Consider the following 20,035-nt stretch of genomic DNA (forward strand, 5'->3'; position numbering starts at 1 on the left):
CTCGCTAAGACGATTTCATTCAATTGCAACTGGCATCTCAGTTCACTGCCGCAACGAAAATAACCACCATTGCAGTGATTGTCTGATTTCTAGGTTGATTGTAATAAGTGATAGACTAGAACTCTCTGAATGGGAAGGTGCAAAAATTACAGAGGACATTTTTTTTATTTCTAACAATTTATTTATCTCAAGTGCATAAGCAAATATGATATGTCAGTGCGTAAAGGTCTTGCAGCAAATTTAAAATCTATGCACTTTGTTGATGGATGCCCTCCACCGCAATTAAAACTCACAAAAGAATAAAAATATATTTACATAAAGCAAAAACAACAACAAAAAAGAAAAGGTGGACCCACATGTGGAGCACTATATAAGTTCAGGGAGAAAGGACATGGTTTAAAGTCACCCACATTTCTAGGCTATTTACAATAGCGCTTTAACACATGACAGCTTCCAATAACAACAGCTTTCCAAGAAAAGCTTAACCACAGTTTGCCACGGTGGATATGATATTTTATACTTGTTATTTTACTGTTTTTCACCCATTGTGATAGAGATAATTGGAGCAATATTTTGAGAGCATATGTCGGTGGCGTTGAATTTGAGAAGCACAGGATAACAGCAGCAGCAACTACACAAGTAGAATTAAAACAGGAAAAACAAATCTTAGACATTTTTAGACTATTTTAGTTAGCTTAGCATTCAAATGTTTTTCCTTTCAGTTGTTCAAAAGGAAAAAGTTCCTTTCTGGTTTGAGTGGTAACGAACTTCTTATAATGCCCAAGGTGACAAGGGGGGGCCCCCAATAAGGTGAAACGTAATTATTGGCCAGGGTGTGGGGGACCCACTCTAAAAATGTATTATGTTCCAGGCCCAGTGAATAGTATAGATGTTATAGCAGCAGAAACATTAACTAGGGCAGCACAACTTGAAATTCAGGAAAACAGATCCAGCAATGCATGTACCCAATGATGGACGCCCATGTGTAGACCACATTTAAAGAATAATAATAAAATGTGAGTGATAACAGCAAAAAAAAAAAAAAAAAAGAAGCATTTACACATTAGCTTTGGGAATTAAAAAATACTGTATGCATTGACAAAAGAAAGTTTTTAATGCAGTTTTACACTGAGAAATTATGTTTTGAGAGGGGAATGAAATAATGAATGTAAAGTGAGTCATATGGGAGATACATTCAGTAGTACACATGAAAAAATAATGTTCGAAGGTGCTAAAACATGCCCAAGCACACAGGTGTGAGACAATGAAAAAGTTCCTTGCATCAAAACAAAACTAAACATCACAATACGTAAAGGAAACCAAAAATGAACTGGCTGACACATTCACACAAACATGACCATTCACCCGGACCAACTGATGGTGGATAAAACGTATCCAAATTGGTTTGAGAAAAATTGCCACCACTTAAAAACTCAAAGGTTCAAAGCAAATTAATTGTGAGATTAAAATATGAGATTGACAATTATTGGAAACATATATTATGAAATGCAATATAAATATCCCTCCCTCAAAAAAAAAAAAAAGTCACATTGGCTTTGTGACATAAATTAGACAAAGAATGGTCCCCAATAGTATAACATCATCAAGATAACTGACCTATGAGGATTCCCTCTCAGTTCAGCATTAAACATTTTAAAATCAACAACAACAACAAAAAAGAATATTAAAGAAATTACACTTTAAAATTAGTAGCAATTGTGAAGTAACATGAGAAAGGTGCTTATCAGAGAGGACAATGTTGGTTAGGAATGGCATCATGTTCTATGGACTGCTCAGGTATAATCCTACATTTTGTAGTTGATTGATAAGGCATAGGGGCTTGAAGCTCAAAACAAACTAGGCAGGGTGTATTTCCAACCATGAACATCACTAACAGCACACATGTATATAATTCAGTCTGTACTAATACACAAAGTTTGAATAAAAATACGTATTCAAGCTCATCTCGCTTCAAGCTCACAATGGCTCTCCCTTTTGAAGCTTATGTTTAAAAAATTGACTACACCTTTCAGGTAAGGCAGGTAAAATTCGGCTTGATCACAATGTCATGGGAACTCATATATTGTGTATTTTTTGTAATACTGCTGAAAGTCTTCAGATTGATGGTTTGTCCTCTACAACTGCAACTAAAAGACTAAAGGGGGAAATTATTTTTAAAAAGTAAAAAGTAAAAAAAAAATTTGGTAAACTACTGACACTCTCACAAAATTCCTCATCAGTACATTGCAGTGATATTCAGGAATACTTTTGCAAACCTCACAATCACATGTGGAACGCTCACAGGTCAACCTTAATCCAAATCATACATGATAAAAAGTCTTTGTTCTTGAGTCCCAAGCCCCTAGTGCCTTTTGTCATCTTTACGGAAACGCCTCTACACAGATCTGCTCCTCCGTAATGTCATCCAGGATCTGAACATCAACGGGACTGCAAATGTCACTGTCGTACACTTCTGTGCCCATCAGGGCCTCCTCCAGACCCTCAGCCTTTGCCTTCGGAAAGCCATGCTGTTCAGATGGTGATGTGCTTTCTACAGACTCTAGATCTTCGATGCCAGCACGATAGTGAATCATGAGCAGAGTCAAAGCTTGGAGACGTTCACCGGACTTGGCCAGAGCTGCAGAGATGAGGGCCTTGCGTCGAGAGTCAATCGTCTCTCGTTCTTCCATATTTAGAGAGTTGTTATGCTCCAACTCTTGGTCAATCTCCTGCTGCAACTTGTCCAACATAAACTCCAGTTTCTGCGAACGCTCATCTGTCGGTAGGCCACGGTAAAGGTCTCGACCAATCTCTTTGACGGCGATGAACACGCTGTCATCTAGCCCACCTTCCTTACGCACCAGTTTGGATCCACCACTACAGGGTGGCTGCTTGGAAGGACTGGCCCCAGCATAGGTCTCGGTGTCACTGCTCTCGTTGTCAGATGTGTTAGGCGTGTGTTTCGGAGAAGGTTCCACCACCCCTGATCCTATTTCTGCAACCTGTTCTGCAAGTCTGGTTTTGGGCACCTGTCTCAGATTGAGGAGTCGAGAGCTAGTGTTGATAATGTGACGTGTAAGTCCAGTAGTTGCCCGGTTAATGGTGGACTTTGCCTCAGGATCTGCCCCACGCCGGTTTGAGGCGGCTACGCAGAAAGGGTGCTCTGTTAGACATTTGTCTTGACACTTCTTGTGACAGACATAAGAACAGGTCATGCACTGCGAGGCAGCCTTGGTCCACACCTTCTTCTTGCAATACTCACACCAAGTGGGATTCTGGAACTGAGTGTCTTGAAAATTGTGCCGCATCTCTCCTATCTGCATGCCGCTGTAACTCTGTTCATCCCGGGTTACCATGAGCACCTGGTCCCTTTCCTTTTCCCGGTCTTTTAAGTCCTCTTCCTGAAGACTCCCTTCCCGTTCACGTTCTGTCAGTCCACTGGAAAGTTCTGATTCCCCGTCTGCCAGGTAAGTGAAGTTGACTGTAACATCTCCATAGCAGAGTTTCTCGTTGAAACCTTTGTGAGTGCTTAAGTTGCGTAAAGCGGTACGGCTGACGCTGGCCCTTGGTTCAGGAGCACATAGACGGAAAGTGCTCTGATATTCAGCAGATGACGTAGATAAGCATTCCAGTACTATGTGTTCCAAGCGCAAGCTAACATGCCCTAAGCACAAGAGACTACCGAGCTTGAAGGGGTTCTTGCACCAAAGAGCTATATTAAGAAATTTGTGGTTGTTTTCCACTTCAAAGATCACAGAGGCTTTGTTCCAGCGAGCAGTTCTGCTGCGGTACATGGTCTCAGACGATTCCCAGAGACCCTGCTCGTCTACACTGTCCCTAGTGTTGGAGGAGCTCTCAGATATTTTGTCTTTGGCTGAATCTTGTTTGCTTGTGGCTGGAATATTTAGGATTTCCTCTGTGGGATCTGGGTGCTTGCTCACAGGCTTCAACTCTGGTGACTTAACAGGGATTTTTTCAAATGGTTTTTCACCATTGCCAGTAATGGGTTGTGTTTTCTCTGGACTTTTTTCCACTGCATGTTCATTACCTTCTACCAGGCTTTGGCTTTCTGAAGCAGATGTGACTTTTATATGGGGTCTGGGAGGAACAGGAGGGCGTGCAGGTGGTGGAGGAGGGGGCACTGTTGGTCTTTGTGGCTGTTCGGAAGGTTCAGCAGGCTTGAGAGTTGCCGGCTTTGGTGATTCTTTGGACTGGGATTTGAGTGGTGACTGAAGGTTCAGCCTGCGGTTGAGAATTGGAGAGATGGAACCAATGGAGATGGGCTTGGCCAGGTTGGCCACATTTTTTTTGGGACTTTGGTTTACAGAGAGCAGGAAATCCTCCTTAGTGTCAACAGTGATTGGAGCTGCAGTTGATTTGGACTCAACGATCAGCTCCTCAAACTCAGAGTCATTGTCTCTGTTATCAGATATGTCCATGGTGGTTATTGGGGCTGGGTCCTCCTCGTAGCCCCCAGGATGAGGAAGATCGCTAGGCTCCTCTATTGGGCCAAGGGTTTCTTGGAGTGTCCCCAACCCCACAGCAGGCACCTGGTGACGGACCGGCCTCTCATATAAGACTATCACTCTCTCTCCAGCTTGTTTCAGCAGTTTCGGCACTTGGACAGAGGACGTCACTTTGACTCCTGTGCAAACAGACAAGAACAACACTTGAAGCTTTGTGAATGTATTATAAAAGTATACAGAATTGGGTATCAAATGACCTACCAACCATGTCAAACATTCCATTTGAATGGTAAGGAGTAAATTTATGAGTCTCTAACCTCCAATAGCAATGAGGCGATCTCCTCTCTGTAAGTCCGCCAGGGCAGCTGGAGAGTTTGGGGTGACTGTCTCTATGCTCACGTGCACTGTGTCACCATCACTGGCTGGAACATGCCTGAAAGTCATCCCAACGCTCCCAGATGGTCCTTTGATCACCTCTGTCTGCAACAAAAAGCAAAACAATATCAGATTTGCTAATATCTTAATGAAAAGGTTGTGTAACTGATGAAACTAGGGCTTCACAATTATAATTCATTTCCAAGTAGCTTTGTAAATGGTAACATCTTTTCTTTATTGCAGGTGTTGTTATGGCATACATTACTTTAAGTCATAAGATCACCAAGTGGGACTTGACAGGATAGAAGTTAGGGGAAGCCTTTTTGTTTCTAGTTGAGAGGAATGGTAGGCGTTAAGCCACAATACTTTTTTTTTTTTACCTTATCTTTTGACAGCAACAGCAGTTAATAATTAGGGCGGACAACCTACATTATGATGAGAAAAAAACAGCCTTCACTTTCTATACAAAGCTCTCTCTTCCAATCACATCTAACAGTTTTCATGGTGATAAAACAATGCTCTGTGAAACGCAGGCATGATCGGTCTGCAATTACTGCTAATTTCACTCCAAACGTGCCACAAAGTAGCAGCTGCTGTTTAAGAGCTAGCTGTATCAGAAAGCCTGAATCACAATATCCACCTGTAGCTCCACCTGCACTTCGGTTTGACACCATACATCACCCACCAGGTACACAAGGAGCGAGTTAAGTGTGCCAGTGTAAGATTAAAATTCCACTAGATCCACCAAGAAACAAAAATGGTGATCTGGGCTGTATAAGAGTTTCACAAACACTAGTAAGATTTCTTTTCATTGATCTTTCCATGATTTGTCCTCTGTGTCTCCTTTGTTCTCTTTCTCCTTCATTTGTGCTGGGGGTGGGCAAGAAAGACAGGATGCAGATCCACGCTGCCGAGATGGATGACTGTAATTTTGCTGCTGTCATTTGTTATAACCCTTGAGAAGGGCACTGATTGAGTTAAACATGTGATGAAAAAACAGACAATCTACTCAAGCTGGCAAGGAGAAGACTGACTTGAGTTTTGACCAATGACAGTCTATAAAAACATTCAAGAACCATCAGAAATGTCTTAGAAGGTAACTTACGAAAAACACCCAAATTCAACAATTCTAAAATGGATAGTTCCAAACCTCAATTATTTTATGTTAATATCTATCTATCTATCTATCTATCTATCTATCTATCTATCTATCTATCTATCTATCTATCTATCTATCTATCTATCTATCATTGTTGCAGTAGTTGTTACTTTACTTAGTAACCATAAACAGACTACAATAATGTTGTAGCCAATTTTAGTTTTATTTAATCACTGTAATGTACATACTCTAGTTGTTTTAATAACCCTTCTTTTTATAAAATGATTGATTTGATTATTCCTGTTTAAAATAATCAAGCGAACGTCACAAGAATGGATTACTTCAAAGAAACTTGCCATTGAAGGAGGGTACATGTAGCCGTGGGAGTGAATCAGAAAAAAGACCAGGGAAGAACACTTGTGCCAATACTATTTGCATACATGTCATCTAAGTCTTAGCTGAGAGGCTGAAGATAAATTTGCTTATAACAGAAAAAATAAACACACAGGAACATAAATCTTAACGACTGAAGGGATGCTGTTAAACTCTCCACAGAGATGATTAATTCTGAACATTTCTTCCCTCAGGACACAACCTGATCCTACCCTTTACACATGTCAGAGAGGGTTTGGGAGAAAAACAAAAGCTTCAGGCTTTTTTGAGGCCACTGATGGTCTTCTTAACCGGCATGTTTGGGATAATTCATTGCAACCTATTCAGGAAAAAGAATGAAAGCAAAGTCTATGTGAGGAATCTACTTATCACCTGTGGGATCCAGAATTAAACGGATGTTCTGGATTTAATTTTTTTTTCAATTGCTGAAACAAACATAGCAAACACAGAAAACAAGACACCATTGTTTGTTGCATGGTGGACAAGGGCTGTGATCTAGAGAAGACTTTCATCTGATATTAACCTTAACAAGCACTAAAAACATCCGGATCTAAGTGTTCTAGTACAGGTACATATTGTACCTCAACATCAGAACTTCTTGGACATACATTATATGATGCATTAACTAAGACTGAATGAGCATCAAGGTCAAGTTATCAGCTTAAAAGAATATGACAACTAAAACGCTACCAAAAGACTTAATTTCAATTAAGTCCACAACCGCATGGGAACCAAGAATTGTTGGAATTACAGTAGAAAACAAAATAATCTGCATTAAAACCAAAAATAAATAAAAAAATAACAACTAGCAGAGGGTGAAAAAGATCTGCGCTTAACGTGCACCTTTGTTTTCCCATTTTTAGAATGACAAAATGACAAGGTTCAAAGAGTGAGAGAGAAGAAATGAAAGAGAGAAAGAAAGATTTGTCTGTCACAGGAAACAAACGGCGACATTGAGTGGCAATTACAGGCGATTTCTGTAGCTGAGTGGTGGCTAAGGCGTAATTACACAACCATGGAAAGGCACAGCAGGAGGAACGCTCACACACTCATTGTGTGTGTTACTGTGTGTCTGCACGTGTTGAGCGCAGGTAAACGGACTGCTGCCGCTCCGAGTGGTTCGTGAGGATGCTGTTCATGTGTCAATTTAAGTTCCGTCTCACCTCATCACCACAAGGTTCACATATACACCCTCACATCGAGTATCATGGAAATATAAAGCAGCTTTTCAACAAACAAACACGGGGCCTGTGGGACATTTTCAGGTCAATTCCATTGATTACAGCATAAATGTCAGAATTAAAACACCCACTTAAATACCATTACCCACATTCAATACCACCACGATAAAAACAAGCCTAGAGCTTATAAAATGAAACCTCTGTCATAATTTCTCACCCACATGTCATGCCAAACTCATATAACTTCATTTCTTCTGTGAAATAAATGTGAATAATGATTTATAGTTTCCTTGCCAGTATTTTCAACAAATTAGCATATTAGCAACGTATTACAAAACAAAAATTACCGTTATTTATTGCATTTTAAACTAAAGCAACAGTAGCTTGGAAATTTGGCAGAAAATAACTACCATTCAAAAGTTTGGGTCAGTATGTTTTTTATTTTGGGAAAGAAATCAACAATTTTATTTGTGACAGTAAAGACTTACATTGTTACCAAAAAAATTGTAATTTTGTTATTTTAAACTTTCTATTTCAAAGGTATATATTTATATGTATATTATAATGGTTTTCACAAAAATATTAAACAGCACACTGGTCTTTAACATTGATAATAATAAGAAACTGAAGACTGGAGTAATGCTGCTGAAAATTCAACTTTGACAACACCGGAATAAATTACATTTTAAAATGCACTAAAATAGAAAAAGAAAATTTCAATCATATTTCACAATATTACTGTTTACTGCAACCTTGGTGGTTATAAAAGACTTGGTAAATATTTTTTTAAATAATCTAACCAACCTTAAACTTTTGAACGGATACATCAACAATATTCTATAAATAATAAACATATTTAATATTTAAGTTTGCAAGGCACATATACACTTGTTCAAGATAAAAACAAAACAAAGAAAAAAAACCAGCATTTAGTGACAACATTTTGTGTCCCATGGAAGATATCAAGTCAAATGGGTTAGGAACATGGCAGTAATTAAATAATGATTTTCAATTCTGAATTATTGTATTGAAGTAACAAAACAGCATCAACTTTTGATTTAATTTACTTTTCTAGTCTTTCTGATGCTTCCAAAAGAAAGAATGCGTGTCTCTCACTCTCTCGTATGCACAGCACACACAAAAAATGCATGCAGTGAAATGCTTGGCCACCCTAACATTGCCTCTAATAAGCACAAACATCAAATCGTACTGTGCACTCAAAGAGACAGACAGATGAATAACTGCTCAGAGAAAGAAAACATGTCACACAACATCAGCCCTACACACTCATCCCAGATCCAGCACAACCTGTACCACAAAATGGAAGGTTCCTTCTAGTCATCAGGTGTCAGTGAGTGTTTGTAGGTGGTAGATGTGTTACGTGCAGTGGTGTGATTGTTGACAGATGCCCATTGAAGCTATTGTGCCGAACGGACAGTTGCCTTGTGTGTACACCTGTTGCTGGAGGAGTGTGTGTGTGTGTGTGTGTTCAGCCAACCCTCCCACTCTTCATTTTTCTCTCTACCTCCATTTTTCCTGCAATCTGTTTCATTCATCGTCCCACTCCCTTCATCCCCCACCTTTCTCCCTGACTGGCTTATATAAATCTAGCCTTTTCAGAGCAGGCCCTTATCCTTTACTTAAGCAAAACAGGTGATGATGATGCCCAACAGAAAACACATAATTTATACACACTTTGCTTATGCTTAACAACATTTGGGGTCAGTAAGACTTTTGAATGTTTTTGAAAGAAGTCTCTTATTCTCACCAAGAATTTCGGTGATGGCAAAGCTGAATTTTCAGCATCATTACTCCAGTCTTCAGTGTCACATGATCCTTCAGAAATCATTTGAATATGCTGATTTGGTGCTTAAGAAACATTTCTTATTATTATTATCAATGTTGAAAACAGTTAATATTTTGTGGAAACCAAGACACTTTTTCAGGGTTCTTTGATGAAGAAAGTCCAAAGCTAAGTCCAAAAGAACAGCATTTATTTGAAACTGAAATCTTTTGTAACATTGATTAAAAGTCACACAGTAATGACTTTTATAATTTATGACTTTTAATCAGTTTAATGTATCCTTGCTAAAGGTTGGCAAAATTAAACCTTGGTTGAATCAGACTGTGGTTATCTAGATCAGACCTGGCTGACAGAGAGCGTGCCAAGTCAAACACACGTGTGATAAATCAACAGATTCAACAAAGCAGCAGCAGGTTTATTTTGTGCTTTGTTGAGTGAATGAGGAGTTCGGTAAAAAGATCCATCGTCACACAACGATGGAACAACTCACCGGAAATGTAATGTGGTCTGACGCGTTTCAATGACTAGAGCAAACAGTAAGGATCGAGGCAGCAGCCTTCAGCAACTTTAAACCAACACAGACGGATGAACAATCTCTGAAAAAGTGTAGTACAGACCTTTTGTAAGAGCCTGTTTCTCTTTAAAATTAAAGTTGTTTTTTTTCTTCAATCTGTTAGTTTTATCTGCAACTTGAGCTAACAAAATTAAAATCAACAAGCACATACACTCACTCCCACCACCTGGCAAAAAGAGAAAACACCAACCAAAGAGTAATACCACAAAAAAGAAATATATTTCTGTAAATAATATTTAAAATACACCTTTGTAGAGATGACCGAGATGATTCTTGACAAATGAGAATGCAAACTTCTAGCTTTCTCCAGATGATGAAACTATATTTATTGAAAAATGAACTATATTGTTTTGTATTTCACTTCTTACATTAAACATTTTGGATGCAATTGGCCATAATAGCTGTTGATTCCTCTGAAAAAACCCTTTTAAAGTCATATCAGAGCAAACGCATAAAAAGATGAAAATATCTAGATATTATATATATTTCGGTTCTACTGCACAAACTCTCTCTTTCTCACACACACAATGGCTGAGTTCGGTGGCCTGATGCTGTAGTGAGAGCCGTCAGAGCAATGGTCAGTAATCGAATCATCTGGCACATGTCAGAGAGATTAGTGTTAGGAGTATAGGGTAGCAGTCCCCGCAAGGCATGTACACGCATGTACACACGCACACAGATCGTAGAGAGCTAGAGATTAATACTTTATTTCAGAAGGGGAAGAAAAAAGACATGTGGAAGAAAGGAGACTTAGACTGATCCACCCAAGTGGAGAGATGGAGGATTTTAGAAAGATCTAGTGAAAACAGAAGTGAACGTCAGATTTTAAAAGATAACGTTTTCTCAAATCAAAAATCACACTGCAACAATTATTTTCAAAGTATTTTTCTAATTTCCCAGTAAAAATACAGCATTTAAACGTCCTTGGAATAATTTTGTTTGATTTGCCAAACTGCAAAATATATTAAGACTTATTTCAAGTATATTTAATTCATATCTTTATTTTTCCTACCTTATTTGGGTCTTGTGTCAAGCATTAATTTGACCAATATTCGTTTTATACTTAAACAAGAAAAAAAATAGCCAATGAAGTTAGAACTTATTTTATATCTATTTAACTATCTATCAATACAAGTATTTTTCCTTTAAAGCATATGTGTGTGTGTGTATATATATATATATATATATATATATATATATATATATATATATATATATATATATATATATATATATATATATATGCAGTGACCTGGCAACACATTTCAAAATGATCAATGCAAAATTAATACAGAAAGCAAATGCCTATAAAGTGCAAAACTAATCCATTTATTCTGATTAAAGCCACCTGAATATTGACCTCAGCAAAGATTCTTAATGACCCTCCCCCTCCCTCAGTATTACACCAAAACTGCAAGGATTTATGTATCTTCAAAGTAAAAACATTTATTTTAAACTATCCCACTAGTAACAAGATTAAAAATTAAACAGTTAAAATGTAATATTGAGAATTTTCTTGATTGAAAATCAAGCTTAATGAAAACTCAATTTCAAAACGTGCAACAGGCGAAGCTGACAGGAAGTGAGGACATTAAGCAAGAAGCATTGCTGTGGATTAATGTGTGTTATATTAAGTTCCCTGGTTTGAGTGACATGTAATAACTGATGGCGTGGTGGAATATCGTCAACACTGCCCTTTTCTGACACTCTGCTAATTCAATCACTCGCTCTTCTCCTTTTCACCCATTCTTCAATCCATCCTAATTAACAAAACACTGTCACACATAGTTATATGACAATGATATGGTTACCTTTGTAGAAAATCTGCTTTATCCAGTTCAGTCTCAAAGTTATGAGTTAGAGGAAAACATTTTGCACTAAATATAATGCATCAATAAAAACCTTAAAACAACCTACCACAAATTTTTTGATTCCAAAGCAAACTTTAGTAACACAAAATATTATACATTTTGAAAACATAGAAGAAGCCTTTATTTCTTGGAAGAAACCCTTAACATGGGTTCAGCAAGTTGGACTAATTGCTTCTCATTTTCTGTTTGTGGACAAACCTATTCCAGGAAACAATGATTTGCAAAAAAAAATTCAAAGCTGGGATGAATGCAGTCGCGTCTCATCACGGACAGGCTGAATTTTCATGTTTCATGTTTTTGTGATTGGAGGAGGCTTTTCAGAGAGCGCCGCACAAAAGGGAGGGTTGTTATGGAGACAGAGGACATTCAAAAAACAAGACCCTTCTCATCCCTCTCATTTGCAATTGTTCACAGTGGCCACAGCGTTCTTTAACATCAGTTCGAGTCGGTTCCGTTTTTAGCGCCTTCATTGTTATTCACCCGCTCAGGATCTGTCTCCTAATCTACATAGACCCTCCCCCAGTTTAACCCACATGCGAACGTCCCGGTAGAAAGGTAGAATGACCAAATGAAGAGTCTCTCGTATCAGCACTCAAAGGCCATCCAAGTGCATCCTTATCATTCTGGCATTTTGTTTGTCATTTCCATTCTCTCAGCTTAAACTGAGTCAGTTACTTAAAAGTGGAGTTTCAAATGTCCCTTTCCCATGAAATCGGCAGCTGTCTGATACTGTCAGAAGATTCATGGCTTTAAAACACTCTCCACTGCAGCTCTATATTCAACAGGTGACATTTTGCTTCAAAGAGAGATGGACTTTGAACAGAGGGTTGACTGGCCCCAATCTGACTGCAAGAAATGAATGGTCAACTGGTATCCATTGAGAACTGGGCAACGGATGTGGCCAGTGAGAAACCTCCAAATATGTGTCAAACGCTGTCAATCCTTTTATATCAGTTTCAGCTGAAGGCCCACAACATTGATGTCAGAAATGTGGACAAAGGAAGACATCATTGTAGTCGTTTTCCTTAGATTACCATCAAATAAACACCACTTATCAACCCAACCACAGACAATAACTGCTCCAGAAACAGAAACAGTCCATGTTTCTGCATCAAAGTAATGAAAGAAAAAAATGAAATTAGTAGTGATCGAAATTGAGGTATAGAGGAAAAGGGGGGAGAAAATTAATGAAGGAATGAAAGACAGGAGGAAGGATTAAAAATGAAAGGAAATGAAAGAAGAAAAAGAGTAAGGAAACAAGGTAAATTTATAAAGAAAGGAAATTAAGGAAGAAAGGATGTAAGGAAACAAAGGAGGAAATGAAAGGAAGAAAAAGAGGAAGAAAATAAGGAAGGAGGAAGGGAACAAATGAGGAAATAGGAGAGTGTAGTACAGGAAAGTTTAGAAAAGTTGGAAAAGAAAAGAACGAGAGAACGGAAGGGTCAAAAGCAAAATTACATCAAGAGAATAACAAAAGGAAAGGAAGAAAAGATTATGGAAGTAAATTATGTAAAGGAGTACAGAAAGGAAAAGGAAGGAAGGAGTGAAGGTAAAAGGAATAAGGACAGGAAAGGAAAGGAAGAAAAAAGCCAAACATAAAAGAAAAGGCAGTAGTAAGTGAAGATAATGTTAGAGCCTCATGGTTCTCTCTGGTCCTGATCTGTCTGCATCTCTCTCTCTCTCCAATCTCTTTATTTCCAGGGAAGGTGCCCGGACAAGCAGAGAGCAGCAATAAACTGCATAAAAATGAGATTTAGCTGCAATATACTTCAGACTGCATCAAATCGTAGCAGCACAGACAAAGAGCAGCTGGCCTGTCAGACACCCTAGTACAAACAACAATTAACTAAAAATACACCAGCAGCTGACTACGGGCAATACATACTTCAGAACAAAGTTAAAGTCAATCGACCCTGACCCTGTACACGCGGCTTGGGAAAACTGTGCTGCTACACAACTGACTAAACTATAATAATGCTGTCATTAGATACAAATCTTTGTGGCTGCAAAAAGTGTGCCTGTCTTTGTTTATTGTTTATTTATTTGGATCCCCATTAGCTGCCACTAATGTTGCAGCTACTCTTCCTGGGGTCCACATACAAAAACATACATAAAATACATAGAAACATAAATACGTAAAAACATACATAATCCAACCAACATTTAACATACAAGTTACACATAAATCTAAAACCGATACCTACAATACTTATGAAGAGTATCTTGTATACATAATAACGCAAGCTACCACCAAAACAGCATCATAACACACAAAACACAATTATACATCAAACCATTTATCTAAGCTCATCAATGTTTGTGTTATTATTCAAGTATTTTTTTAGTAGGCTTTTAAAGCTGGCCTTACTAGGTGTTTCAACAATATAAATTGGTAAATTATTCCACATTTTAATGGCTCTATACATTACAGATCTGCACACAGCATCAGTCCTGGGTTTTTTCAAAGCTAGACAACCCTTTGTAGAATGTCGAGTACTATGACTATGTTGGTTTCTCACATACTTTATTTTTGAGTACAGACAAGTAGGTTGTTTCTTATAATAGATATTCCTAAAAAAATTCATAAGGTTGCATGACAACCTCTCCTCCACTCTAAGCCAAGAGAGACTGGTATGCATACCGTCCGTACTAACACCCCATGGACAGGCCAGTGCGAGTCTTGCAGCTTTATTTTGAGCTATTTGTAGCTTAAACAGATATTTTTTAGCCACACCTGACCAGACAGGTGAACAGTAATCAAGGTGGGATAAAACCAATGCCTGTGTCACCAGCACTCTAGTGGCAGGGGTAAGAAAAGGGGAACATCTTCTAATCCCAAATATTCCATTACCCATTTTCTTAACAATATTGTCAATATGTTTCTCCCAAGTTAACTGTCCATCCAATGTAACACCAAGCAAATTTACCTCTTCAACTTGTTCAATGTTCGAGTCTGTGAGTGATAGACAGAGCTGATTATCACCCTTACTGACATATCTAGACCTGAACAAGATACTTTTGGTTTTAGTTACATTTAAAACAAGTCTGTTTTCACAAATCCAGTTCACTACAAGTTGTAATTCTGATTGAAGTGTGTTTCTTAGTTCGCTTATACTAGCTGATGCAAAATGAACAGTTGTATCATCCGCAAATAAAGTCACAGAGCACTTATTCAAAACATATGGCAAATCATTAATAAATATAGAGAAGAGTAACGGCCCAAGGCAACTCCCCTGTGGCACTCCACACTGTAAAGTTTTAGGGAAGGAAAAACTACCATTAAAAAATACATACTGTTTCCTATTTAATAAATGGACTGGGGACTAAACCCATAATGGACTGGGACTAAACCCATAAGTAGCAAGCTTATTTAATAATAACCCATGGTCTACAATATCAAATGCAGCGCTAAAGTCAAGTAACACAGTTCCAACCAACCAATAGCCTGTCTGTGTCTTAAGATAGAAATACATTAAATTGATCTCCAAAATATTGATTTATTAGAAATGATCTGGTGGGTTATTAAATTTCCATTATCTGTTGCAACTTGAGTCATCTTTTAAACATAATAAAACTATGTTGTTTGCATGCTGGATGCGTCAAGAATCTGCCAACCAATCAGTGCGCTGCTTTTTCTGTTGTGGAGGGCATGGCTAGGATTAATTTAGCGATGGGGCTGGAATAGCCAGCAATGAGTGTTGGTGTCTGTGGTGTTGGTAATACACCCATTAGACGCTCTGTCATGCTCAGGGACGGCTGTTAAATTAGTTTGATTATCGTCATTGGCACACAGAGCAAAATCAATTGGAAATACAAATGAGCAAAACAGCCTTATTGGAAACCCTTAAAGGCATAGTTCACCCAAAAATGAAAATTCTGTCATTAATTACCCTCACGTCGTTCCAAACCCGTAAGACTTTCGTAACACAAAGATCTTTTTGATGAAATCTGAGAACTTTTCTCCCTCCATTGACAGTCTCTCCAACTACCACTTTGACACTTCAAAAAGATCATAAAGAGATTGTAAAACTAATCCATACGAATCGAGCGAGACTTGACTTGATCGCTTTATATGTGGAACAGATCGAATTTAGGCTTTTATTCACATATAAACATAGAATAGCGAACATAAACATAAGATCAACTGAACCGGCTTGACCTGCGAGAACAAACCACATTGGTTCTTGTTGAAGCTCAAACGTGCTGCGTAACACGAGAATGAACCTCATTGGTTCTTGCACATCAAGCGAACATGCTTGAGCTTCTGTTTACCACAACTGATGTGTGAGTTGATCAATGTTTATATGTGAATAAAAGCCTAAATTCAATCTGTTCATCATATAAAGCGATTGTGTCTCAACAGAGAATTTGGACTAAACCACTTATTGTTAGATTAGTTTTACTACTTAGATTAGTTTTACAATCTCTTTATGAACTTTTTGAACACTTTTCAAAATTAACTTTTTGAACACTTTTCAAAATTAACTTTTAACACTTTTCAAAATTAAATTTAACACTTTTCAAAATTAAATTTTTGAACACTTTTCAAAATTAAATTTTTGAACACTTTTCAAAATTAAATTTTTGAAGCTTCAAAGTGATGGTTGCATAGCTGTCAATGGAGGGACAGAAGGCTTCCAGTTTTAATCAAAAAGATCTTAATTTGTGTTACGAAGATGAAAGAAGGTCTTTTGGTTTTGGAACGACATGAGGGTGAGTAATTAATGACAGAATTTAAATTTTTGGGTGAACTATCCCGTTAATATCAGAATTTCTGATAATCTGTAAGCCCTTCTTGGGCGCTGTAATAAAAAATGTTATGATTAAAATTTCTTTAAAGTAAATGTATACTGTTTCGTGGATGTTTAGAGATTTTTACTGGAAAACAAAACAAAATTACAGATTTAGGAAAAAAAGAAAAGAAAAATGTGTCAGTGACATGGCTAATGCTGTTCATCATTTAAATCAGACATCAGACAAAACACCTATGTTTTATCTGCCTATGAAGTACAAATAAACATACACAAACTTATCTTTTGAGACTAATACTGCTAATACTGTCCCAAAAGACAGTACTCAGGGCTTTACCGGATACTTTGGATGAAACAGCCATCTCAGAGCCATTATAAGAGATGTCTTTATCTGAATAAGCTAAGATGAATAGGACTCTATACTGATATCCTGACAAAGCAGGTATACAGAGGGTTATTTGTTCTGCTTTAAATGAGATTTCAATCTAGGTGAGCAAATGGAAACACGCCAACATGGCAGCTGGGTAACCCACACACCACAAACTGAAGGCAAAATTGAGTACAAGTACATGTGTGCGCACACATGTATGCGTCAAAGAAACATTCAACAGCAAAACATCTGAAATGATACACAAGCACATCACAAAAGCTATATGGACATTACAGAAATAATTTTATAAACACAAACAAGCATAATGCATGTCAATCAGCAAAAGGGAAAAAAAGGAAATAAAAGCCACTGATCTGAAATGACAGAAGGCAGCATGTTTTAAACGTCACAACCCTCTAAAGTTTAACCAAAGGTGATGGGAAAAATCCCGGAGTATGCAGATGTACTAAAAAAGAGTTACGTTTTTTGAGAAAATTAACTTTGGATAATCATTTTTTAATTCATTAATAATCATTTAATAGAGCTTGCACACTCAATATCTATAAAAAAAACTTTTACAGCAGATTTCAAAAATATAATATAATTATGTTTAATATTTAATTTTTTAAACCTGTTGAAGGTTTAAACGTTTCAAGTATTTTGTAAATATTGCTCAATATATCTTATATATACAGTTGTAATCAAAATCATTGGCAACATTTCCAGACTTTCAGCTGTTTGCAATGAACAAATCAAACAAAAGTAATTGAAATAGCTCGAAACAACAAATGTTTCAAGTGTTATCCCCAAGTTCAAATGAAAAAACAACTTTTAATTTCTGAATTAAAACTTCTGCAGTCTCAAAATTATTCAACCCGCTGATTAGAATCCCTCACAAAAGCACAAATCGGCAAAACAGGTGTTGACTCAAGCACACCTGATGCAACTATAATCAAGGGCTTTATTAGTTGCACCAGGTGTGCTTGAACTAGAACACGTGAAATATCTGAACTTGCTAGGTTTCTTGAATGTCACGTTTGACTGCATGTTAAGAATAACATGCCAAAAGAATGGTCCAAAAAGTTAAGAGAAGATATCATCACCTTCACAAACAAGGAACAGGATACAAAAAGATAGCGAAGGCACTAATTGTTCCTAGAGAAAATGTTGGAAGCATAGTTTGCAAGTTCAAAGTTAACAGTGGATACTCTTCCCTGACAGACTAGAAAAAGGAAGCAATCAACGTCTGCAACAAGATTTCTGAGAAGGCAGGTTCAGAAAAACCCTCGAGTGACTGCCTAAGACCTGCAGCAAGACTTGGTGGCAACAGGCACTGAGGTTTCTTGCACAGTAAAGCAGGGGACACACTTAACAACTGTAAGGCCGATTATAAATGTAATTTTGATACTTACGGCTGATCATGCCCAAACAGGCCGAGTCAGAGAGTCGGTGTTCATAGTCAGTGTTTAAAATCTGCTCCAATCATTGGAAACAGTCTGTAACTGTGTTCAGTTCAGTCTTAGAATGTTTAAGCTAGTCATTAAGTGTTTCCCCGACACAAGGCGCGTACTAAACGCATGACATAACTCCAAGACGTACACCACTACTGACCCAAAAGCACAAGAAATCAAAATCATATAAATAAGCCACAGAAGTTTTGGGATTCTGTTCTGTGAAGCGATGAAACAGAACTGGAACTATTTGTCCCTATGGATCAGCGGTCAGAGGCAGAAGAATGAAGTATATGCTTAAAAAAACTCTCTGCCTACAGTGAAGCATGGTGGTGCTCAGTAGCTGCGTTTACATGGTTCAATCGGAATGAAATCAATCCGATTGATGAATCCGAACACGGTGTTTACATGAACTATAAATAAAGTAATCGGGTTGATGTGCGCGTTTATATGTCACAAGATTCAAATCGGAATTGATTTTTTGACATGCGCACACTGCACGAATATGCCGCTGTTCGCGCATAACTATTCTCCTTTATTGTTCTTTATTTTTTTTAAACAGCAGACTTAATATTTATCCGTCTCTGGTCATGATTTGGAGACGATGAGCATGAACCGTTTTGCCGTGCTGCTATTGATCACGCAGTAAAACCACGCGCCCAAAACCAGTCGTCCATGGATGATAATCTGAAACAAGCACTGGTGGGACGTTGTCCTGCTCCACTTCACAGACGCTGAGTGAAATGAGAATTTTTTAATGACGGAACACTCATTTATATTCACTTTATTCAACAGGAAGAACAGCTTGTTCCACGCGTCATACGTCATTACGCTATTTCAACGTCATTGCACATGTGCAGTCCTTTTAGTTTCGGTTTTCAATCCGATCAAGTGTTTACATGTTCTCTCGATCGGCTTACAAAAGGAGTAAACCACCCCTTTCAATCCGATCGAAATTTCAATCGGATCGAGCTCAATCGGATCGATTAAGGTGTTTACATGAAGGTTTTTTAGTCCGATTGAGCCGTCAATCCGATTATAAGTGTCCATGTAAACGCAGCTAGTGATGCTCTGGGCTGCTTTGCATCCTCTGTCACTGGAAACCAGTGGAAGGCAAGATAGATTCATTGAAGTATCAGGATATCCTAGGAGAAATGTCATGCCGTCAGGGAGGAAGCTGGAGCTTGGGTGTCATTGGACCTTCCAACAGGATAATGATCCCAAGCATACCTCAAATTCCACCAAGGCTTGGTTGCAGAAGAAGTCCTGGAAGATTCTACAATGGCCATCACAGTCACCTGACTTGAACACCATAGAAAATCTCTGGTGGGATTTGAGGGTGGCGGTTGCAGCAAGCAAAGCCAAGAATATTACTGAACTGGAGGCCATTGCTCATGAGGAATGGGCTAAGATTCCTCGAAAAACCGCTGCCAGAAGCTGGTGTCTGGTTATATATCTCGTTCGCAGCAGGTCATGGGTGTTCTACTAAGTATTAAAGATGTTTGCCATGAAGGGTTTAAATTAGTAGTGGGCACGATTAAAATTTGTAATCGCGATTAATCGCATGATTTTCTTGAGATTAATCGCATTGTTATCCGCAAAATTGAATTATGACTTCTAAAGTAGTGTATTGCGCACTTTTGATTTAAATTTACTGCTAATTACACAAAAGTGCAATAACTTTAAACAAATAAGGTGCT

General features: G+C 38.0%; 1 protein-coding gene across 1 annotated transcript in view; it reads right to left on the reverse strand.

Annotated features, from left to right (window-relative positions):
* Positions 1-158: 158 nt before the first annotated feature.
* The window catches only part of pdzd8 (PDZ domain containing 8), a 45,871-nt gene continuing 25,994 nt past the window's right edge, over positions 159-20,035 (reverse strand). Inside the window, exons 4-5 of the mRNA XM_077239496.1 lie at positions 4,784-4,946; positions 159-4,645 (exon numbers count right to left, since the gene is read on the reverse strand). Of these exons, the coding sequence (XP_077095611.1) occupies positions 2,382-4,645; positions 4,784-4,946 (2,427 nt within the window). The 3' untranslated portion in view covers positions 159-2,381. The remainder of the gene's footprint in view (positions 4,646-4,783; positions 4,947-20,035) is intronic.

This window comes from Siphateles boraxobius, unplaced genomic scaffold, assembly GCF_051911475.1.
Source record: "Siphateles boraxobius isolate OS27281-9 unplaced genomic scaffold, OSU_SipBor_1 22, whole genome shotgun sequence".
Taxonomy (NCBI): domain Eukaryota; kingdom Metazoa; phylum Chordata; class Actinopteri; order Cypriniformes; family Leuciscidae; genus Siphateles; species Siphateles boraxobius.